The sequence below is a fragment of the Aricia agestis genome, chromosome 19 (genome assembly GCF_905147365.1).
Source record: "Aricia agestis chromosome 19, ilAriAges1.1, whole genome shotgun sequence".
Lineage (NCBI taxonomy): Eukaryota > Metazoa > Arthropoda > Insecta > Lepidoptera > Lycaenidae > Aricia > Aricia agestis.
Window position 1 is genome coordinate 12,457,126 of NC_056424.1, and position 24,382 is coordinate 12,481,507.

The window sequence follows — 24,382 nt, forward strand, 5'->3', positions numbered from 1 at the left end:
ACTTCTCAGTTGTTTAATAAAGGTTATTGTTATTTTAGATGGTAAACGCTGGAGAGGATGTCCTAGTATTCTACAACGATAAAGTCTCCTTCAACTACTTCATTCAAATGATGCGCCAGTACAAACAAACCAATGAGATGCCGGAGGCTTTAACGTGAGTATTATTTAACAACTATTTAACGCAAAGTTTAATAATAATCCACGCATATTTTGCTTCATGAGAGCAAGGCTACACTGTCGGCGAAACGCATTATAACACCCTTTAATTACAAAGTCAAATTGTTGCTTTGCGGCGACGCACGTTAACACAAGACTATGTGTTAACGTGCGTCCGCAACGTGCCTTCGTCTTTGACGCAACGCATCATTGTAACAATTCATAGAATATGTACTCGTAATGTAAAAGGTCGGAGTATCGCACCGCAACGCAATGTAGCTTTGCTTTAACTACAAAATACACAACTCATGTTAAAAAAAAACCCTTATTTGCAGATACCACATAGACCTGGTGAAGCTGCTTACGTGCTGCACTCTCGGCAAGAACGTGTACACGGAGATCAAGTGCCACAGCCTGCTGCCGCTCGACGACATTGTCAATACCATCACGCATGCTGACTGCATACCGGAGGTATGTGTAATAACTACAAGTACGCACACGTTACGAATGCGTACGTACGTAGGTTACGTACGCATACGAAATATTTACGCAAATGTAACTTGCTAACGTTTAAAACTTGTGGTAAAATAAATCGTGCAAAAACATTAACTACTCGCTATCTGTCAAACATTTTCTAACGGTATTACCGCACCTAGGAACTTCTTTCTTTCATTATATTTTGTAAATACCTGTCATTTTAAAGGTTATTTGATTACTGTAAATTTATAATATGCATAAAAAGGTGATCTATGTACATACAATTCAAATTATGATTTCTCACAAAAGTAAAAAGTTCTAACCATCTATTAATTTTTCAGGTAAAAGAGGCGTACGTAGGCTTCCTCAACCACTGCTACATTGACACGGAGGTAGAGATGAAGGAGATATACTCGAGCAACTACATGTGGGACCTGTTCGAGCGGTCCTTCCTGCTGGACATGCAGGCCATCCTGCAGGCGGACCCTAACAGCGGACCTGTGGCGTCTAGTAAGTTTAAAACTTAGTTGGTGTTCGAATAAGAAAAAAGCCTTGAGCATTTAATTTCACATAAGCATAAAGAGTGGTAACAATAGATTATAGAGAAAGGTGTGATTATATGCATAAAATACGATCCAAAAGTTCATGTCCAAGTCGCGTTTTACCGTTAATGTTGGCATCGAAAATTAATAAGTAAACATTACGATAAATATCCCTTTGTTGTGGGCCTTATGACTGAATTTCAAAAGATTGTTCGCACTTTATATGTACAAGTGCCAATATCTATTGTTAGAGTTGCTCCTTTAATTTGTTAAAATAAAATATGTCAGGCTCAACCCAGGAGGCGCGATCTCCAGGCCCCAGCAACTCGCGGCAGGCGTGGGTCAACTACGTCACAGACGTGCTCATGCACACTATATGCACGTTCTTCAACTCGCCATTCAGTGACCAGAGCACTACTGTACAGGTAAGAAAGCTGAATATAAGTTTTTATTAATGCCATACCACGTTTAGTTATTTTACTTTTATTTTTAAAATAAAAAGTCATGCAAATATTGTAACTATTCGGTAAGGCAAGAGGTATAAAGTGAGGTTTGAAATTTATTTGTTGCTTGTGACTAATTCTGCATTTTCTTTGGTACTATTAAAAAAATCAATCGTCCAGCGTTTCTTTCAAGTTAATAAAATATAACAATGAATGAAAATGAATATAATTGAAGTACTTAACAATTACTAGGAGAACAATGATGAGGTATTAGAGTTGGTATTGTTGGCGAGTGCGTACGACACGTACGACCCGTGCGTGCGCGACGCACGGTACGCAAACGAAGACGCCATCACGGATGTAAGAAGTAGGGGTTAGGCTAGATTCTGAGTAACCCTAGTATACAAAAACAACATGACAATACCATTATATCTTTACAAAAATATTCACAAATGTCACCGGAAAATCAACTCATTTATAAATATCTCAAATACTTAAACATAACCTGTCTACTTTGTATAATGTAGTTCTATGTTATTCTCCTTTATATATTTACTACTGAGTACTAACAAATTCAACCCCCTGTATATATATAAATAGTTCAGCTAGTCGTAGTATGGTTTGTTAAGTTTTTAAGTAAATTTCTTTGTAAATATATCTACGATAATAATATTATGTTGTACTTTATCAATTTATTTTAATTGTTATAACATTGGATTTAAATTTTATTATGATTACTTTTCTTTATTCTTTTTGCATTCTTTTGGAACGATAGTATCAGTATCAGGTTGGTTTATTTTAATTATTTCTTCCTTGTTAAAAATTAAAGAATACTATAATTTTGAGTAAATTCAATTTTAACTTACCCCACAAAATTCCTTACTAGCCTATAAAGTTAATGACAAGAAGTAATCCACTCTTATTTTCTAGACTCGCCAGTCTATCTTCGTGAAATTACTTCAAACAACATTCCGTATCTACCAATGTCCCTGGCTTACACCACCACAAAAACTCAACGTTGAAAAATGCATCAGGACACTGAGCGAAGTTGGTAAGGAATTTCAGAACACCATTTGCCATCTCTACGTTCATTCAACTATTTTTTTTCTTAATAAATTGTTTTTGTCGGTAGCAAAATCTCGCAGTATAGCGATCCCGTTGGAACTTGAAGCCAAAATACAGACGGTGTTCGAAAAAGCGGCCGCGCTCTCGCGACAAACCAGCAAGTGGCTACTGGCGTCCAAAACATCCAAACTAGAGAAGATGGCGTCTCAGGTAATATTATAATTGATTTGATATCTGATACTATATAAATGTAAGGATTCGCTTTCAAGTTTTGTTCTTCGTAAAAAAAGTCTCAGAAGGTAAAAAGTTTTATAATTTTTCTCCATTCATAACTTACTCCTGTATTTCAGTCAAACCTCCAAAACGACCGGTCGGTAATGGAAGGTCTGCAGGAGATAGTCGCGCTGCTGGAGGAGCAGCTGCGGCCACTGCTGCAGGCGGAGCAGTCCCTGCTGGTGGACATCCTGTACAAGCCGCACAAGCTGTTCACCAGCCCCGGCGAGCTCACTCATCCCGACACCGCTGGGATATTCATCTCCAGGTCAGGGACTTTAATTAATTATTATTACTGCTGAAGACTTATAGGAACTGATAAAGAAACTTCTGCTCAGACCGATAAAATATGCCATCATTTATGAACGTATAATCATGTATTACAAAAAAGAATCAATAAAAATATTCGTAAAAAAGACGCAAATAGTTGGTTTAAAGTTATAACATTATAAGGTAAATGACCACCCGACACCCTATAGTAAAAAATGAAATAATTAAATCAAATTTACAAAGTTTTCTGTGCTTTTAAAAACAAGAAGTAAAGTGGTTTTACAGTAATTGTATTTAAATAAGTGCTATTTTTAGGCTCATCCGCCACACAGAGAAACTGTTGGAAGAGAAAGAAGAGAAGCTGTGTGTAAAAGTGCTGCGGACTCTGCGAGAAATGATGGCGGTCGATCCGGAATATGGGGAGAAGGTAAATTATAAACCTTTGTAACAATAAAAAGTCATTTCATATTGTTAATGCTTTAATAACTTCATTAATATTGTTAATATAAGCCAGAGTATAAATATTATGTGTTTTGTTTTGTAACAGGGCAATCAGTTGCGTAACAAATTGCTATCGCAATACTTCATTAATCGCAAGTCGGAGCCGAAAATACAAGTTCCTGCGGCCAGCGTTACCGTCACACATGGACCGGGAGGTAATTTATAACAGTGTATACGTATACGCAGTACAATACGTATACATACAACGTGTACGCAAGTGCGTATACGTGTGCGTATGCGTGCCTACAAATAAAATCACAACTCTAAATAGCAATGCAAACTGTTAGCAGCACAATGTTTAGAAAACTGCACATTTAGATTAATAGCAAAAATTGGTTTTAGTGACTAAAAATGAATTGCTATGACCTGTGTTAGTGTCACATTTAGTGTGACTAGACTAAGATGAGCTAGTAAAATATAAAAAAAATAAGAATGCTTGTTAAAATGTGTTAGTTTAGATCTGGATACTATTGATTTTTTATTTCACAATGTGCATGCGCAGCTGACAACCTCCAGCATCAGCCGAAGAGAGGTGGGTCCATGAATATATTACGTATCGTGCTTTGTGTATTGTAAAGTGTCGTATGGGTTCCGTCCAGTACGTAGATAGGTAACCTGGCTGTACAGAATTAATAAAAACCAATGAGCAGGCGTAAACACTTGGTTGAACATTCAACATAAAAAAATGTGTATATAAATCATCTGTACGAACTTAAGTATATTAATTCACAATTCCTGTTTGTCTCAGATTTGAAAACTGCGCGGTTATTGGCCAACGCTTATTTGAGTTGATTATTGTCGCATTTCAAAGTTGTCTTATTCGAGTCGAACTATATTTTGTGAATCAGGCCCTTGATGCTTTTGATGTTTAATATTGCTACGTATTCCTCCCTTCCTTCTGCCGACGCGATACTTATATACGTTATGAATCTGCCAAACGTTCCTAGAAATCTCATCTGGTTATAAACTATATAACCAGATGAGATTTCTGGGAACGTAGTTAACGTAGTGTAGAAAAATCGGATATGTTTGTACAGATTTCACATTGTAAATATGCACATTGATCGTAGAATAGTTTAAGAATATACAAATATGTAACATAAATATTAAATATGTCGTGTCTTTTGTAAAAAAAATGGCGTGGTTCATTTGTAAATATTTGAATCGGAATTATATTATGAAGTGTAATACCATAGGAATATACCTTGTATAAACAAAAACGTCTTTTGGCTTCTAGGGAAAACGAGTAGATATTGTTGAGAATAAAAATCATGTGTATCATGTTTATATATCAATCATTAATAAAAATCATGTCTAGGATCTTCTGACTCCTCACTTCTTGTAGTCCGTAAAATATGTACCATTGAAGAAATTTATTCATACGCAGTTGACAAATCTTCGTCGTTTGGTCGGAATATGTCAATTCCATGTTACTCGTCATCTGACGGCTGGGTTTGACCATAAAGTGAATATACCTAGCGGAATAGAGCAACAATCTCGAGCTGTCAAACGAGACCGAAATTGGTGTCATCTGTGTGTAAAAATATGTGTACGTATACACTTACACAAGCATTATTGAACATGATTTCTATGATATTAAATTGTCAACGCGCGGCACGTGCCGACTGGACGTCAAAAAAAGAGTACTGCTGTCATGTATCACACGTCTCTTTTTACCACGCAGTGTTACTGATAGTGACATCTCTCTTGCTCAGGCCTTTGTTTCTCTATTCCGCTAGGTATGGGTTTGACGTAACGCGACCAAATTACTTAGGTCCGCAAGCTGCCTATGAATCAACTTCTCTGATAGTACAGCTATAATATGACAACGGTTCATCAATGGTTACACCGTCAATCCGGTATCAGTTCAGGTCCATCAATCTGTGATTGACGCCAGACTGATGACCGAAAAGTACATTATAAAAGAATTGATCAGTCCATCAATACGTGGGTCAGACGTTCAGTTTCGCGTCAACCTTACTAGATTGATACCAGATTCATGGACTGAACTGATGAGGAACTGAGCGTGTAACCTACGTATATCAATGATCCCTATCTGTGTGAACAGCTAAAATTCTCCTGCGCACGGGTCAGACGCTGGCTCAAGTGCAGGCGCACCTGGACCGGGAGGGCGCTTCAGACCTGGTGGTGGAGCTCGTCATCAACAGCACCAACCGCCAGGCCATCTTCCTCGAGGCCATACAGCTCGGTAAGATAGCGGTAGAAGCAGTTTTAGGTAGAAAAACGGCATAGGCCATTGTCCTGCGGGCTTACTTGCATTAACATACCTACTTTTTATTTTATTTGTGTGTGTTCTTATGTAGTGCGTCCGTGGCCTAATGGGTAGACCTTCGGTTTGCACTCCTAGAGGGTGCAGGTTCGAACCCGGGTGGAGGCGTGTACCTATGAGACATTTTCTGATCTCAAGTACCATAATACGGACGCTCGTACGGTGAAGAAAAACATCGTGAGGAAAACCGCACATAGTTGGTCCCAGACGTATTGACTAGTTCTTTCCTCTGGATTAGGCCGACTATGGTGCGAGAATGCGGACATTTAAAAATCTTGTCCCAGGCACGAGGAGTGGTTACTTCGCTCTGAAAAATACTTTAAAACGGGCTTTGGCCCACCACACATTCCCACCACTGTATCTCCTGTGTCGCCAGGATCGACAAAATACTGTATAAATAAATCGATCTAAAAAAAAATGTATAAATCATCCACAACGGATGTAAGGGCCTAGTTTTCTTCTTATGTAGTTTTTATGTGAGTAAAGAATTTCCTAAAATAATTCCCAATACAACACTCGTTGCTAATGAAAATAATTTTACAAAAGATAGTTATTATGATGTTTGTCTTTCAAGTATATATTTTTAAAGCTATCAGTAGAAGAAATCAACATTTGATAAATTATAATGTAATTTTTAATGTTTTCTTTTGTTTTTCCAACAGGCATAGCTCTTCTAGAAGGCGGGAATCCCACCATACAACACAGTATATTCACCAAACTCCTTAACGGAGAGATATCTCAAGCTTTCTTGAAGGTATGACCTCTTTAATTTTACAAATATTAAGTTTATTTTGCTAACTACCATCCGACAAATTTACTTTTAGGCAGATGACGGACCTATATCATTTGGTCATGTCATGTCACAGAATATATATTAGTAGTACCAACAGAATCCCCACTCGTGAAACGCGTTTAAAAAAATAACAACTCATGCTCCGGTACTATAAAGTTCAAATTCCGACCACGCAGTGCTAGGTGCCTACAATTATATTTGTCTACATGTGCGCTCTCTTTCTATCGCGTAAGAGGTACCCTTTCTGACGAAATCAAGATTGTCACCTTTTAGAAAATAAAATAATCTTCTTTTAATTACTATAGCTACTAATAGCAACTTACTTTTTTATAGTAATAATCAAATTTTAGTAACCCAACGTATATTTTAAAATAGTTTTATATTCGATTATAGTGTAAGCGCTGGACAGGATTTTTTTACAACTTAAACACAGTAACTTGTGTTTATTTATGTGTAGTATGCGGTTTGTTTGTAACAAATTGCTATGTTTGTGTATTTTTTTTTATCTTATTTTGTATTTTAAAGTCTTAAATTACTTTATTGAAACATTTCTTTGACTTTTTCAATTGTTCATATTTATCAGATTAATAGTGGCGTTTTACCTACCAATAAAACGCATATTAATTTACTTACCTTATTCGAAGCTTATTTAATTGAGATAGGCACTACGTTTCCCGCCATTATATCCATACTATTGACTTCCGGTTACTCCCACTTTCGTCCCACCATGGTGAAGAGGTAGGGAGAGTTTATAAAAGCGAGCTAACTCGTCTGCCAGTTTATTGCGTCTATACTCACCAGGCAGAATTTAAACTATAAGCTTCGAATAAGGTAAGTAAATTAATATGCGTTTTATTGGTAGGTAAAACGCCACTATTAATTCCCTGTACCGTTATTCGAAGCTTATTTAATTGAGAATTGTTTGTTATCGCCTGGTGGGAACGAAAGTTTACGGAATATAAACTAGACGCCAAGGTGAAAGATAGAAAATTATAATATAAATCAAAAATCAAATAGTTTATTTTTAACAACCAGTAGTACCAACTACTATGGGAAAGCCAGTTTATATAAATATCTTATATTGGAAAATTGACCACCCAATTTTTCAATGCAACTGCTGATCAAATACATCCCGGCGTAGCAGTTATACCCACATATTTGAAAAGGGATTCGATCCACCCTGAAATAATGGTCCTTGAGGCAGGTTTAATCCGACCTCTGCAAGTAATAATAAATTATGTAAAATGGTTGTATTCCGCCTAGAACCGAGTACCTCAATAGTTCTTTAGTAGGTCAAGATTGCCTGTAATCAGAAAAGTCAGTTTTTGAACCAAAAGATGGCCAAAATATTATTTCATTAGTATTTTGTATACAATGGTCATTATCAATCTTTAGCAGGGTTTATTGTTCTACCAGAACATAAGAGCAGTAAAAACGGCTGTATGTCTTTGTACTTGAAAAGGGTTGTCATGTTCTAAAGCGTAATTGCTTAGATATGATGCCAAACTATATTCCATATTGGTGGTTTTGAGCTTGTAGGTTTTTGTAAAGCTATGGATTTTAACATTTACTCAACTATAATATAAGAACTAATTTCTCCAGCCGAATTCGGGTTACAAAGAGTTGAAACAACCGACTTGTGAAGGTCTGATAAAAACCTGGCTACATCTTCGATTCGATTTGACACACACGCATCAGCTTAATGGCTGCTAGTGTGGTTACACAATAATCTTCACCCTGTGGTTTACATGAATCGACTTGATTTTGGTTTGACCAGTGTAGCCATCGTTTCCAAGCAACATTATAAGCTTTTTTGTGTAGAATTACGAGATGAGTGCCATGACATACATAGAAGATCTACTTACAGTTTGCTCCAGGTTTTTGTGCGCTGACTCCACCTCCTCATTTCGGATTTCTAAACTACCAGTGTCATCTTGTGGACCCCGGGTAATGGCAGACCCGTCGATACGTCGATGAGGAACTTGTCCAGGCGTGGAATTGTGTATGGGGCGGCAGTCGCTCGGGCTTTCAGATCTGATCGCCAGTAGACTTTGCTCCAGCGGGGACTACCAGTAAGTATATTCCATGTAGACATTGTGGCGGAAATATCCACGCTAACTGGAAAATCCACTGCAGTAAAAAGGAGTCTAGAAAGAGCGCCCCAGGGTTGATTAAATCGAGAGAAATGTTGTTCGTTACCACATGCACCAGACTGAAAGCAAAGAAGTCGATCACTGGAATGCCCTATCTGCAGAAAATTGTATTTGTCCATTCGGACGTCAGATACCACTCTGGTTTCCGACAAAGCTTTGACAAATGGTCGGCGTGGCTGTATTTGATATCGTTCTAAAATTTCGAAAATTTTGTAACAAAGTTTTTGAGATTTGGTGCCGCCTTCGTGACGAAGGTATGCGATTACAGTTTTATTGTCGCTTTGTACTAAAACTGTACATTCATTCATTATTTTATGATGACTTTGAAAAGCTTTTAACATAGCTAATAAGTATTTCTTTCTGATTACAATGGAGCATGATTTGTCTTGCGACCAAAAACAGGGTAGACTTAAATTATTAAGACGAGCGCCCCATGCGATGTCAGAAGCATCAGTTTCTTCTCGAGCCACCAATCCAAAATGTTCCTGGCGTCTGCCGGAATCGTACCTCATCTGGTGTCCGATTTTAACATTCTGTTGAGCAGCATCAGAAGCGCGCGAAAATTGAGCTGACCTGTGGGTACAGAAAAACTAACAAAGTTTAATAGACCGACTAAGCTCTGTATCTCTTTAAGGGATACACGTTGCTTTTTATGAATTTCACAAATTTTTGGTTTTTAGAATTTGTAATTTCTCTATAGGAACTCGCTTTATATTAGTAGTAGGATTCCAATCGATTCCTAAATAAACTTACTTAAATGGAAGAAGGATCGCTTTTTCCTTGTTGATAATCCATCCTAAAAATTCTAAGGTTTGTACGGCAACATGAACATATTATGTCTCCTTAACTCATTTAATCTTGACTGACATAATATTACTATATTAAAGCACAAATCAATAGGCGTGTTAGTTTTTCCGTAAAGTGTACCACAAAATGTACAGGTTGTGGGATATTCTAGGACTCGCTTTGCTTGCCCTGATAAACCATGATACGAATACCTTTTTTTTTTTTTTTTGCGAAGAACTTGAGCCACCTAATTGGTTATAGTCGCGAAAGCTCTTGGAGCAGTACTCAGTCAATGGTAGACACGTCATTTCCCAAAGTTGCCTTTGATATATCAAGCGTTAGAATCTACGAGACTCGAACGTGAAAGCATACCTGTGTCAGATTCACTTTGCAGAGCCAGTCTCCCGGCTGAAGAAAATCTGGAACCCAAAACATGTTCAGAAGTTTGAACTTCGTTGTTTTGATGTAGTAATTCAGAGCCCTTAAGTTGAAGACAGGCTGTGCAGTACCGTCCGTTTTGTGTACTAAAAACATTGACGATGTGCTTGGAGATGGATTGCATAGCTCCAAGACGCCTTCGCTTATTTTGTGGATAGTGGCAGTCATGTGGAATTTGTACTGTTCTTTTTTGCATCCCCACATAAATAAGGGCGGGCTTTTTGCAAAATGGTATACGATACCTGGAATTTTCAGTATTGTTTCTGGTGCTCCCAACTGCCTCCATCAATCCACATATTGAGCGAGACGGCCGGCCTGATATTTCATGTCAAAAACGACGTCGCTTAAGATGTTAACCGGTGTTGTGGGCATGCGAGGCGGCATGTTTATGTCCAGATCCTATGTTTGCTTGTTTAAAGTGGTTACGTGATGTGCCACCTCCACGAAATGACCCACGATTACTCGGTAGGACTGAATGAGAGCTGTGGTGACTGCTAGCTTGCGTTGGCAGATCGTTTGGGTAACAACCACAACAACCCTGTAAGGGTTTTTTTATGAGATGCGTGCTCCTGGAAGGAGACGCTGGGCTTTTTACCCTCTGCCTGCAAGGTGACCGCACGCGATTTCCTCAGAGGTCAAAACACTTCCGACTACCAGCTTACCTTACCACGCTTCGTCTACTGTAGACGTATTTATCGTCGGATCGCGAACTTGTTTTGTTATAACCTCACGTCGGTGACCACATATATTATGCAACGTATCTGAGGAGATTCTCTGATAGAGTACCTTCAGAAAAAAAGTTCAGCGGAGCTAAAATGGTCGCATTTCACAATTCCTCTAAAATCAATTCAGAAACTGAATCGTCAAAACCGTCAAACTGACGAATGTCAAATTAGTACAAATTACTAGACATGAATTGCAAGCAGACTGCAGAGTGCCCATTTTGTGATTTAATAAATAAATAAATAAATAAATAAAATGAATCATATTATGATTCATAATATGATTCTCCAAGGCGACCATTTTAGCCCCGCCGATAATTTGTTATTAACACCTGTATAATCCGGATTCTCCTCCTTAAACCATTTTGTGTCGTCAGTGAGTGGTTTTGTAGTGAGTCGCGATGTTTTATGACGCACATAGTAAGCGCTCCAAAAGCCTTATCATGGCCAGAGGATTGGAGATTTAGAACTACTTCATTAGTCTCCAAGCTCGTGAATCTTGGAGATGATAGAAATTTTTTTTTGAGCATCTGCATACCTTATATCACTTCAAGAGGCGTCGTCTAGATGTTTGAGATTACATAAAGGCTTTAATGATTTTCCGAGGATTTGGGAACCGATGGTTCCTAAAATTAAGCATTAATAATCTTTTTCAGGAATATCGTCATATAGGTTGCAGCTAACATTAAAAAAAAAACAACATATAATATTGTCTTTTACCTTATTTAAATACTGAGTATTATTCTGATGCGGCTGCAACTATAATGTCACTAATTTCTTTGTACATCCGTTTGTATTACGGTCTGAGTGACACCTGCGTTTGCCCCCTCCTTTTTTTTACTACGGTGCTTAGCCGAGTCTGAAGAGCTAGTGGATGAGCTGTCACTATCGGAGCTAGAAATTAGAAAGTACGTCGCGGTGCAGATGGATCTGCAACTGGTATCAACCATTTTCACATATTTTATTAGCATTTCCATTCGTCCTAAAAATAAAATGCTGAAAAGCTAGTCATTAAATTAATAATTTCATTATGTTAAACTAAAATTGTTTATAAACTTGTAAGTGATAAATAAAATTTGTAAATGATAATTTTATTTGAACGGAAAAACCGTTAAAGAAAACTAAGATGAAAATATTAAATATTTTATACTTTTTTCATCGATAGTAATTAATTAAAATTATACTTAAGTAATTAAAAATAGTTGTCATTATATTAACAAAATAAATTATTAAATTAGTACTCTTTTCATATTTCTCATATTATATTAAATATATTTAAGTAATTTAATTAATATTAAAAGAATATAACATACCTGTATTTTTACATATTCATTTATTATTATTCCTATATTAATTATACCTGTGTAATTCCTTGAAACAAATTGCACTTATACCTGTGTAATTCCTTGAAATAAATTGCACTTATACCTGTGTAACTCCTTGAAATAAATTGCACTTATACCTGTGTACAAAAACACTACCGTATCGGGCGGGAAACAAGACGCCAATAAACTGGCAGACGAGTTAGCTCGCTTTTATAAACTCTCCCTACCTCTTCACCATGGTGGGACGAAAGTGGGAGTAACCGGAAGTCAATAGTATGGATATAATGGCGGGAAACGTAGTGCCTATCTCAATTAAATAAGCTTCGAATAACGGTACAGGGAATTAATAACGATTCTGTCACAGCGGTTAAATCAGTACGTATATATATGCGACGAAAAAATCTTGCGCGCGCGTCACCGCTTGCTTGTGAGTCCCTTGTGATCTGCCCCTTTAAAGGGGTACTTACAGTTCGATACCTAAACGCGCGAGTGGGACAGGCCTGGTCATGTTTGGAGTCAATAATTTAATGTTAGTAATGATCTGTCAGCTGGGCTTTATACAGGTTGTATCAAAACTTGGTGATAAATTAATATGTGATATACTTCAGATTGTGTATGGGTTCCCTATATAGAGTTAGCTGTGAAAATAGCAGCGCTGAAATAGTTACTTTTTTAAACTTCTATATGGGAAAATTCATGACGCGGGGCCCTTGCCCATGTAAATCACAAAAAAAAAATTGCTCTTTCAGCGGCTCCACCATGAGTTTAAAGCTGTAGTATTTTTCGATACTAGTATAGTCGATACAGACTACCGTAAATTTTTGGTATGGCAAATTTTACAGCGCCTCTAGCGGTCACTTGCGGAACTAAAATCGCCATACTAAATATTTACGTAGCCGGTATCGAGTATCGATAAATACTATAGCTTTAAACTCATGGTAGAGCTACAACCCTGCTTCTTTCAGAGCGAACTCTATACAGAGAACTAATTTACGTAGATTTGCTACCTGCCTATACCTATTATAGTAATATCAATGTTGTGCAAATATGAAAATTACTACTAAATTTATTATATATTTAGGTGTTCTACGACAAGATGCGCGAGGCTCAACAAGAGATTCGGTCGCTGGCTGTGAGCACCACCAACGCTACGGGCGAGAAACGCCCCTCCACCACCGACAAACAGAAGTCCCCATCTGCTGACGGTACTAGATGTTATTTATGTAGATATTGCCTATCAAAGTATTTTTGGCTTGCTGCTATAATATGATAATTTTCGAAAACCGTGTTTCTAACGCCTATTTGCATAGATATATTTAAATCGAAAAAAACAAGAGAGACAAAATAGTTAACTTGAATATAGAACTAGTGACTAGTGAGGTTCAAAGACGGAATAATAGTACTAAAAATATGTATGTAACGGTTTTATTCAGGAGCCAAGAGCGAGAAGAATGCAGGGGGACCGTTGGTGGTGGGAGAAGACATGGACGACGAGGTCAACAACGCCTGCAGCGCCGCCGTCAACGCCTATTCTGACATACACACAATGTCACAAGGTAACGTCTGACACTTTCCATCAAATGACCCGTTTGCCCCTAATTTTATAATAAAAAAAGACACTTACGTCTAAACACATACATACGACATCAAAAGAAAGGACGTACACAAAGTGCGCACATATAAATGCACACAGGTATAATGCATACGCAAATACGCACGCCAAAACGTAAACATACAAAAATGCACACGGATATAACGTACTTACTTACATTATTATTAACTTGATGGACAATAACGAAAACTTTCTTGTATAGGCACAACTGTATTAGAAGAAATAATGGCGGAAAAGAAAAGTGAAAAAAATAACGACGTCCTTCCCCCTAAAGTAGCAGTTATGAAGCCGATACTGCGGTTCCTTCAACTGCTCTGCGAAAACCACAACCCGGAACTTCAGGTAAAAGCTGTTCTATCAAATAGTGATTCTAATTTCTATTTGTATTTATGATATATTATTATGAAGGATCATAATGATTACATGGGCGCCGGCAGGAGGGAGCCAGGTGTTGCACTTGCACCCCTTGGGAATCTCGGGATCAACAGGAATTATTGAAATAAAAAGCCGTCTGTAACCCTATTACCATGCCGTACAAAGATAGTTCGTAATGTTTCGGCACTAAATGTATTCTGTTGACGTAAATAGACAGTCACTGTTGTTCGTAAAAAGTAAAAACAAAAGAAAGAAAACTAAAATCTGCACCCCTTGAGAATTATTTCTGCTGGCGCCCATGAATGATTAATTTAAAAATAAACAAAAATATATCGGGTTCTAGAATCTCCTACGCAACCAGAACAACAAGACAAACTACAACTTGGTGTCAGAGACGCTCATGTTCCTGGACTGCATCTGCGGCTCCACTACGGGCGGCCTCGGGTTGCTCGGCTTGTATATTAATGAAGGAAATGTTGCGCTTATCAACCAAACGCTGGAAACGCTGACCGAGTACTGTCAAGGTGTAGTAGATCATATAGACTTGTACTAGTCAAGGTTTAAGTTAATCCTAGATTTGAAGATTATATCTCTATCGTTCTTCGTATATATTATGAAGTGAAGGAATAATATTTTGCAAACGTTAAGCCTGAATAATCCATACTAGGGCTAATCTAGTGAGCTAAATCGCTTCTTGAAAAGCGTATAAAGCTGCATATGTATACGCAAACTGCGTGCACGTGACGTACAAAGTGTACATACAACTTAGATATTTTAAATATGTAGTTCTGTATAAATGGTTAAGATATATATTTTGTAAATGTCACAAATCACAAAAAACGATCTTGCATTATTTAGATTATAATCTGTAGTAAAGCTTAAAATCGTTTTAACATTTTAGGTCCATGCCACGAAAATCAGAATTGCATAGCGACACATGAAAGCAACGGTCTTGACATTATAACGGCATTAATTCTAAACGACATTAATCCGCTGGGCAAGACGCGTATGGATCTAGTGTTAGAGCTCAAAAACAACGCCTCCAAATTACTACTGGCCATCATGGAATCCAGGAACGACTCGGAAAACAACGCCGAGAGGATACTCTACAATATGAACCCTAAACAGCTTGTGAGTACTATTTTCTATACTTTAAGCTTACTAAATTTTCAAGGAACGCGTCCTAAATATTTTCTTGGGGCCTTCGGTAGGCCGGACGTGCGCAACAGACTCACAAATGTTAGATCTGGACCAGTTTCATTAGTTTTTGTTTGAAAACTGACATGATTGTGAGTATTCTAAGCAACAGTTCACATCTTAGTTTTAACCCGCTCAGTGCTGAAGTTTAGGATTAATCTATCCCTTAAAATGTTATAAGCAACTTCTGATAATTTGTTCGTTTCCATATTTTGTATCAAAATCCTGACACTTGATTTAAATCGGAGTTTGTTTTGAAATTGATTAATTTTATTTTATGGTGACATACTGTGTGCAGGTAGACGTGGCGTGTTCGGCGTTCCACCAGGAGCACGCGATGGACGGTGACTCCGACTCCGAGGACGACTCGCCCGTGCAGGGCGTCTCGCCGAAGGAGGTGAGTGTTTTCATACCGGGCTTAGAAAACGATGATCCTAAGCCAAATACTAGATCTAGTAGCCAAACACGTAGAAATTCGATCAATTCCCTTTTTTCGTCGTTAGGTACTCAACTAGAGCACTATCGCAGTTTTGTCGCGCGCGAGATTTATGAATTACTTGTGAGATATACGAATTTGAACGTGATTTAAAATTATTTCAAGATAGTGAGAAAGTATCCTCTCCATAAAAAGAAAGCTTTTATTGAGCGACAAAATGCTAGGCTATTTCTAAGACTGTATACTGTATAACTGTTGCTTGTAGGTGGGGCACAACATCTACATCCTGTGCCATCAGCTGGCGGCGCACAACAAGGACTTGGCGGCGCTCGTGCGGGCAACGCCCAGCGGACCCGCCGCACCCGCACTCAACTACTACCGCACACACACGGCGCAGATTGAGGTTAGTTGACAAAACACAAAATCTTGGATTACGTTATATTAGGAACAGTATATTCGAGCGTATATACTGGCCAATATTTGAATAGCCAAAAATAAGTGATAACAAGAAGTGATAAGTGAACCATTAGAATGAAAAGATAAAAAGCGGTATAGTTGGAAGTATTCTATCGGATAAACGCGTGGCACATAAGTGACATTGATTTAATGTCGCCTAAAGCAACTCCAAAAGATTTAATCCTAACAGTATTGGAATCTGATAATTTTCTGTGTCTCGTTGTTTTGTTTTACTTTAGTACTATCAGAGAAGTTGTTTCATAGGCAGATGGCGGACCTGCGTATTTTGGTCGCTTTTATAGTCTGTCAAGAAAGTGAAGAAATTAAAAAGTGGCAACATCGTAGTGTCATCTTTTTTTTCTAGATTGATTTGAAAAGGATCACACTACGATGTGGCCACTTTTTAATTTCTTCACTTTCTTGACAGACTATATGTCAAACCCAGAGAACCTATATTTATGACAGATCGTGACTTACATTGATTGACATAACTCGACCAAGTGAAGGGGGTCCGGCATCTGCCTATTTTTGTTGCGGCAAACGAACAAACGGGCCACTTGATGGAAAGCAACTGCCGTCGCCCATGAATCAATTTCTTCGATGGTACAAGTAACATTATACCATCTCTCTTACAGATAGTGCGAACGGACCGCAGCATGGAGCAGATCGTGTTCCCGATCCCGGAGATCTGCGAGTACCTGCCGGCGGAGAGCAAGCTGCGGGTGCTGCAGACGGCCGAGCAGGACGACCAGGGCAGCAAGGTCGCGGACTTCTTCTCCCGGCTGGATAACCTGTTCCATGAGATGAAGTGGCAGAAGAAGTTGAGAGGTGAGAGAGTTGGTGATAGGGCCGTACAAGTATACAGGGTGTAAAAAATCTAAGTGATAATACTTTTAGAGTTTAGGGTGTGTACGTGTCATTTATATTGTTACGGTACATGGTATACGGACACGTGGTGCCATCTAGCGACAAACCAGCGAAACTTACCGAGGGAGCACAGGCAACATAAATCCCCTACTCAATACTAGATGGCATGAGGTGCGCAAGTACATACTCGAACCTTCTAGAAACCTTTCAATGTTTGTTTACGTGTTTACCGTTTATTTGTTTGCGTGTTTACGTGTTTTAATTTAGTTCTTATGACTGAGTCCATAAGGTCTAAATTAAATTTGCCAAAAAAATCAACTTACTGCACTTATCGTAAGGACGCAGTTTTACTACAAGTACATGCTCGAGCCTCCTAGAAAGTTCCCACGGTGGTTTACTTGTTTACGTGAATCGGGAACTTTCTGGAATTCGTCTCGCCATATAAAAAGCCGCAGGCAGGCCCGGTGGGTCAGTTGGATCTGAGCGATCTTCGAGGCGACAACAAGTGATCAATAGTGAGTGAACCAGTGAAACCTGCGACTTGGCTACGACCTAGGACAGTGATAGTGCTTAGTGATTGGACCTAGTGATTAGTGTTTGGACTTAGTGCTACTTAGTCTTCAAAATACTACGCTCGGTCACGAGAGGGGGGGAGGGGGTCTAGAGTTTTGTCACGTAGTCAATTTCGCCGACAGAAACGTCATACGAAAAATTTTTTCTCGTCATTTAATACTTAACACTGGCATTTATTATGGTTATTTATAGCCAACAGCCATTAAAAAAACAGGCACTGTTGTCACTTATCAGGCGTTTTGAAGTTTGGTGAAGCTTGGTGATTATATTTTTACTATATATGTATTTTAGTGTTCGATTTCAATTTGAACTACAGTCGTGACTAAAATAGTAGGTACCATCGAGGAAATTGATTCCTAAGTAGTTGACAGACCAACGTCATGTAGTCGGATCATGTCAATTCAATGTTAATTGTGATCTGTCGGTTGGGTTTAACTTTAAACGCGACCAAATTACTTAGGTCCGCCATCTGCCTAGAAATTAATTTCTCTGATTGTTCTATTGTAATTTTAGACTATCACTATATATTATATTTTTAGAACATATAATTCAAACCGGTGAGAAAGCGAAACGCAACTTTTACTCCTTTACCAAAATATCTACTTCGACATGGGGCCTTTCATTCAAAACCCTAAAATTAATTTACACTGCTACTTACCTTGGTAGCATTTGCTACGGGGCCCCCGTGTGGGCCGACAGAGCAACTATCGGCGCGGCTCGTCGCAAGTTGCTACAAAGCCAACGTCTTGCTCTTATATTCTTGTGCAAAGCTTACAGAACCACAAGCACCGAAGCCTTGCCCGTGTTAGCCGGAGTTTTACCCGTTGACCTTGAGATTCAGCGTCGTGCGACAATGTACTATCATAACAAAAACATTGACAACCCGTTCTTTTTAAGCGCTCGCGATAAAAATAAAATAGCAAGATTGTTTGAACCTTTAGAAAACTCTTTGCAAAGCCTAATCTCCGAATGGCAGACGCGTTGGGACTGTTCCACCAAAGGGCGACATCTTTATAATTTTTTCCCTAATATTCGTGAACGACTATCCAAACATTGGATGGATATTGATCACTGCGTTTCTCAATTCCTGACCGGTCATGGAAATTTTAAGGCCAAACTCTACGGATTTAATCTGGTAGCATCACCCATGTGCGAGTGCTCGACCGAAGGCAACATGTTTGAACAAACAGCTCATCATGTTCTCTGGGAGTGCAGTCTCTGGCAGGACGAAAGAACTACAATGCTAAACAACCTACTCTGCACATCTGGTGTCGCATACTACGGTGATCTCGTGGACAGCGCTAGGAACTTCCGTGCCTTCAAGCGTTTTTGTCACAATTACTATTGGCAACAGTCTAACACAATAAATTAATTTAGCTGTAGCATAGTAGTCACTATTATTATTAACGTTAAATTCCCGTGGTGCTTCTCCCCTTCAGTTCTTTGACTTTCGGTCACTGCAACTTTGTGCTGTCTCCCGCTTTATATTGGGGAGGGAATCTGGAATTCTTCCTACTCCTCCTATTTTCTTCTGATTAATTTCGTTGCGGGTCCCAAGACAGCTTTAGCATGTCCCTCGGGCTCCCTGAGATCATATCAAAGGGTTTTCGTGGTTGGATGCCGCTGTCGATCCTGGCGACACAGGAGATACAGTGGTGGGAATGTGTGGTGGGCCAAAGCCCGTTTAAAAAAAAATATCACTATATATTATAAAACAAAGTTTTTCCCCCATGTCCCTTTGTTCCCTTTAATCTTTAAAACTACGCAACGGATTTTGATGCGGTTTTCTTTAATAGATAGAGTGATTCAAGAGGAAGGTTTATAAGTATAATAACATTCCTAAATAGTGGAGAAATACTGTTATTGTTGGGGTTTCTAATGTGATGTCGTAAATAATTACATTTTTTTCCACTTACATTGCAAACGCAGGCTGAACCCTACGAGATTTATCAAAATAATGTACCAAGTACTGTACACATTGAAAAGGTCTACCAGAAAACTCCGCAATGGTATATGTCTACCTCTTATGGATATCCCACAATAACAGATTTTTGTCATTTACTTTTAACGACAATATATTATAATGGCTAATTTTCGAGCGATTTTAACCAATACGGCATTAATCCTTATTCAATAAAACCACTTTAAGTACATTGTAAATTGAATATACTACTAATATTATAAATGCGAAAGTACCCCTATCTGTCTGTCTCGCTTTCACGCCAAAACTACTGAACTGATTGCAATGAAAGTTTGTACTATATACACAGAATATAGTCTAAAGCCTGCGAAAGGACATAGGCTACTTTTTAACTGGAAAAAGGGGTTGTAAAGGAGTGTTTATTCGTAAATTTGTTCAAATTAAGTTAGTTCCAAAAATTCATAATAGATGACGCTGTGCGTCGTCCTACATCGTACAAGCGCTTACTCAAACTGTGTTTCCATAAGAGGTGGTAAGGATAACGAAAGTTTCTCGCGAGTTTATTTGAAGTTTGAAATAATCGTACCGCGGAATCATTTCTGTAGCCTGCATGGAAACGGGAACGGGGACGGGAAGTCCACGCGTACGGAGTCGTGGGCAACAGCTAGTAGATCTATATGGCCCTTTACAGCATATGATTTTAATAAATATATTTTCGAAGATATTACAAATTAAAAAATTGCGAGACTTAGCTTTTGCGGCGGTACCGACCAATGCGGGCCACCGGCCACGGACAGATATAGATAGAGTATAAGTAAAGAATATAAATCAAAACTGCTGAATCGATTTAATCATTTTTTCGGTGGCTATATATTTTATTATAGTTATTAAACAATATTATACATAAATCGAAGTGAAAATACTTTAGGATGTGTATGTGTTCCTAACATAGAGTTCACTGTGAAAGTAGCAGCGCTGAAAGAGGGAGGCTATTAGGCTATTAGGGAGCATACCCATACTACGTGACCTACTTTTTAAGATTTTTTGAAAGACCTAAAATTTTTTTCACTTTTGTATGGGGAAACTCGTGACACTCGGGCCCTTGCCCATACAAAAGTGAAAAAAAAAATTTGCTCATTCAACGCTGCTACTTTCACAGTAAAGTTTTTTTTTTTATTGGTGTCAAGTATTTTTTTTAGCAATCTATTGGGTATCAATGTATTTTTTGGAGATCGTTATTTTTATTCCCTGATACAGGTTGTAACAAAAACAAGTGATAATACTTTAGGGTGTGTACGTGTTCCCTGTAGAGATTTCACTGTGAAAGTAGCAGCGCTGAAAGACCAAATTTTTTTTTCACTTTTGTATGGGCAAGGGCCCGAGTGTCACGAGTTTCCCCATACAAAAGTGAAAAAAATTTTAGGTCTTTCAAAAAATCTTAAAAAGTAGGTCACGTAGTATGGGTATGCTCCCTAATATACCCGTTCATATATCTCCACAGGTCAATCGTTCCTGTTCTGGGTGTCGTCCTACATGTCGTTGTGGAGCAACATACTGTTCAACTTCGCGGTGCTCATCAACGTCATAGTCGCATTCTTCTATCCCTTCCAAGATGAAAAGCCAAGTAAGTTTCTTATTGTTATGTAACTTTAGCAATAGTTACTGCAGGTAGTACTTTTTTTTTCACACACACACACACACTAGAAAAAAATTGTTTATATGTACCCTGCAATAATACATATTTATTACGTACGTATACGCCGGTCGAGCATTGCGTATGCAGTTTGCGTACTAAAGGTTACATAGTTTCTTGAGTTATATTAAGTCCTAAATATTTGGGAAGTGTTTAAAAATTCTTCTTGTGTGCCAGCATCTCAGCAGTGATGTTTGGATACTGTTTAAAAAATATTTTCTATCCAGAGCTGGGCCAGCACCTGTCAGCGATAGTGTGGTGTGCTGTGCTGACGGCGGGGACGCTGGTGGCGTGGTTGCCGCGCGGCTCGGGGGCGCGCGCGCTGCTCGCCAGCGCCATAGTCCGCCTGATATTCTCCGCCGGACCAGAGCCCACGCTGTGGATGCTGGGCATGGCTACTGTGAGTATTATGGGAGTGGTTTAATTAAATATTAAACTGTTTTTCACAACGAAACTTATGGGAAACTAATAGGTTTCACTGCCTCTAAGTGCTCTGTCACATTGAAGCACCTTATTGTAACCACCATATTAAATTAACGCCAGTAAACGTTATTTTTGTTCTCGCAGATAGTGGTGAAAGGCATCCACCTGGTGAGCATCATGGGCAACCAGGGCACGCTGTCCAAGTCCACGCGCTACGTGATCACAGACCCCGAGCTGCTCTACCACAGCGTCTACCTCGTCTTCTGCTTCCTCGGCATATGCTGCCATCCGTTCTTTTTCTCTGTTCTGGTGAGCATCATAAGTGTGGGATTTTACACAGTACAATCCCGTTTTTTCTATTAATTAAAATTTGCGATTCTTTAACATAAATCTGTGTGTGTGTGCTGCATCTATTGTACAATGTGCTTTTTGACCCTATGGCTCCACCCTATCTCAAGGAGATATTTACATTCTCGTCTGAGGATGAGAATGCTCGTCTAGCTTACAAACTAAATGTACCAACTCAAAAGACTAAATACTATGGTAATTCTTTTGCGTCCGTTGCGGTTAAACTTTGGAATTCATTACCCAATAGTGTAAGGAAAGCGCCATCTCTGAGCATTTTCAAACGACAACTCAAAGAGTTCTATCTGACCAACAATATGAATCAACAATCTATGTAAATGTGTTTTATGCTAATGTTTACTTGTTTGTCCACCCTAATTATCGTTCTTTTCTCGATGTGATACTCTCTTAAACGTTTTGATGGTTGCCTGGAAGACATCGCTTTCAGCGATAAGGCCGCCAAAATTGTACTTTTAATTTACTGTTGTATGTTTTAAAACTGTATATGTTTGTGGTGTACAATAAAGATTATTATTATTATTATTATTATAAATAAAGCTTCGATCCAGTCTAGATTATACTTAACAACGAAATAGTTTTATCATAATACAACAAACTTTTGCAGTTTTAACCAATCTGAATCATGATTATCTCAATGCCAATCGCGTTACGGCTTTGTCCAAACTGCATTTTGTGGTTTTCTTAAACTGAAATTGCACCCAAACTGTATTATTGTACGATTATTTACCACAGTCAAATTTATGGAAGTAAAATGCAAAATAATCTTATTTATCACAGCTAAATTAGTGATACTGATCAAAAACCTGCAATTAAATATTTTTGAAAAAGCGTGTTGCTTAGCGTTTGAAACCGAATTTTCGATGCGGCGACGAATTACATCAAGTTGCCTTTTGTTGCTAAAACTTGATATACGATTTCCTAACAAACCATTTCCCCCACAGCTGCTGGACGTGGTGTACCGCGAGGAGACACTGTTGAACGTGATGCGGTCAGTCACCCGCAACGGCCGCTCCATCCTGCTGACCGCCGTGCTGGCGCTCGTGCTCGTCTACTTGTTCTCCATCGTCGGTTACATGTTCTTCCGCGACCACTTCCTGCTCAGCGTCGACCGGCTGGATGGTACGTTATCGTGGTCGACCTGATCGTTGGCTGTGACCCAAAGAGGATTGTGGCCTCCGACACTATTTTCGCCACATGTATGTTTATGTTTCTCTATGATTCGCCACTTGTCGCGGTCTGTTTTGTGTAAGTTATTTTATCGTCTCTATCGGATTGTGGATATCCAGAATTAGACGGTTACTGATGATAATTTCTAGCTTATTAAAGCACCTAAAACTTAGTTTCAACTGCCTTACCTATAAAACAAACAGCTTACAACTTTACTGCGTAACAGACAAAGACTTTGTATTGATAATTCGCCGTGTATAAAGGATTAAATTTACGTTAAATGTAACATATTATGTTTTGATGGTATATTTATTAATATCCAGATGACGACGACCCGCGCTTCGACAACGGCTGCCTGTCGGACGAGGGCGAGACGTGCACAGTCGCGCCCGCGCCCACGTCGCGCTACACGCGCCCGCCGCGCTTCGTGAGCGTGGGCGGGGAGCTGCGGGAGCGGAGCTGCGACTCGCTCATCATGTGCATCGTGACAACGCTCAACCAGGGGCTGAGGAACGGCGGCGGGATTGGGGATATACTGCGCGCGCCGGCTAGCTTTGTTAGTATTTTAACCGACCGTTTTCTATAGATGATGAGGATATAAATACAATGATTCCAAACAGTCAGCCATCTTTGGATTGTTTATCTTTAATACCAAGTTACACTTTCAAAAGCTTGGTTAATACTTAAACATCAACTTACATTTAGACGCCTGGTTAAAATATTGTATAGCCCAAAATCCCGCGTTGTTTTAACAAAATATCTATTGACACCTCATCTGCAAAAATGATGATGGCAGTTTACAATATACTTCTGAAATTATCCCTCCCTTCTTTCGCCGTAGTCGGTTAACAAGACGTATATTACAGGAGCCGCTGTTCGTGGCGCGCGTGGTATACGACCTGTTGTTCTTCTTTGTCGTCATCATCATCGTGCTGAACCTCATCTTCGGTGTCATCATCGACACCTTCGCCGACCTCAGGAGCGAGAAGCAGCAGAAGGAGCTCATACTGAAGAACACCTGCTTCATTTGTGGTAAATACTGCTTTACAACCAACACCATGA

At 38.9% G+C, this 24,382-nt stretch overlaps 1 protein-coding gene across 6 annotated transcripts in view; it reads left to right on the forward strand.

The window, feature by feature from the left end:
• LOC121736510 (inositol 1,4,5-trisphosphate receptor) overlaps positions 1–24,382 on the forward strand; it is a 69,176-nt gene that overhangs the window by 41,630 nt on the left and 3,164 nt on the right. For 3 of the 6 annotated variants that reach the window (XM_042127747.1, XM_042127749.1, XM_042127751.1), the window contains 25 exons: positions 39–154; positions 492–627; positions 975–1,143; positions 1,464–1,600; positions 2,549–2,669; positions 2,751–2,893; positions 3,034–3,224; positions 3,542–3,653; positions 3,774–3,882; positions 5,796–5,936; positions 6,680–6,771; positions 13,316–13,439; positions 13,668–13,790; positions 14,049–14,188; positions 14,565–14,745; positions 15,123–15,352; positions 15,717–15,815; positions 16,120–16,257; positions 16,946–17,138; positions 21,173–21,295; positions 21,592–21,764; positions 21,932–22,096; positions 23,095–23,272; positions 23,644–23,876; positions 24,187–24,352. In XM_042127747.1, coding sequence (XP_041983681.1) covers positions 39–154; positions 492–627; positions 975–1,143; positions 1,464–1,600; positions 2,549–2,669; positions 2,751–2,893; positions 3,034–3,224; positions 3,542–3,653; positions 3,774–3,882; positions 5,796–5,936; positions 6,680–6,771; positions 13,316–13,439; positions 13,668–13,790; positions 14,049–14,188; positions 14,565–14,745; positions 15,123–15,352; positions 15,717–15,815; positions 16,120–16,257; positions 16,946–17,138; positions 21,173–21,295; positions 21,592–21,764; positions 21,932–22,096; positions 23,095–23,272; positions 23,644–23,876; positions 24,187–24,352 — 3,733 coding nt within the window. Of the gene's footprint in view, positions 1–38; positions 155–491; positions 628–974; positions 1,144–1,463; positions 1,601–2,393; positions 2,406–2,548; positions 2,670–2,750; positions 2,894–3,033; positions 3,225–3,541; positions 3,654–3,773; positions 3,883–4,229; positions 4,260–5,795; positions 5,937–6,679; positions 6,772–13,315; positions 13,440–13,667; positions 13,791–14,048; positions 14,189–14,564; positions 14,746–15,122; positions 15,353–15,716; positions 15,816–16,119; positions 16,258–16,945; positions 17,139–21,172; positions 21,296–21,591; positions 21,765–21,931; positions 22,097–23,094; positions 23,273–23,643; positions 23,877–24,186; positions 24,353–24,382 lie in introns of all 6 variants that reach the window. The other 3 variants (XM_042127746.1, XM_042127748.1, XM_042127750.1) reach the window with 2 other exon arrangements.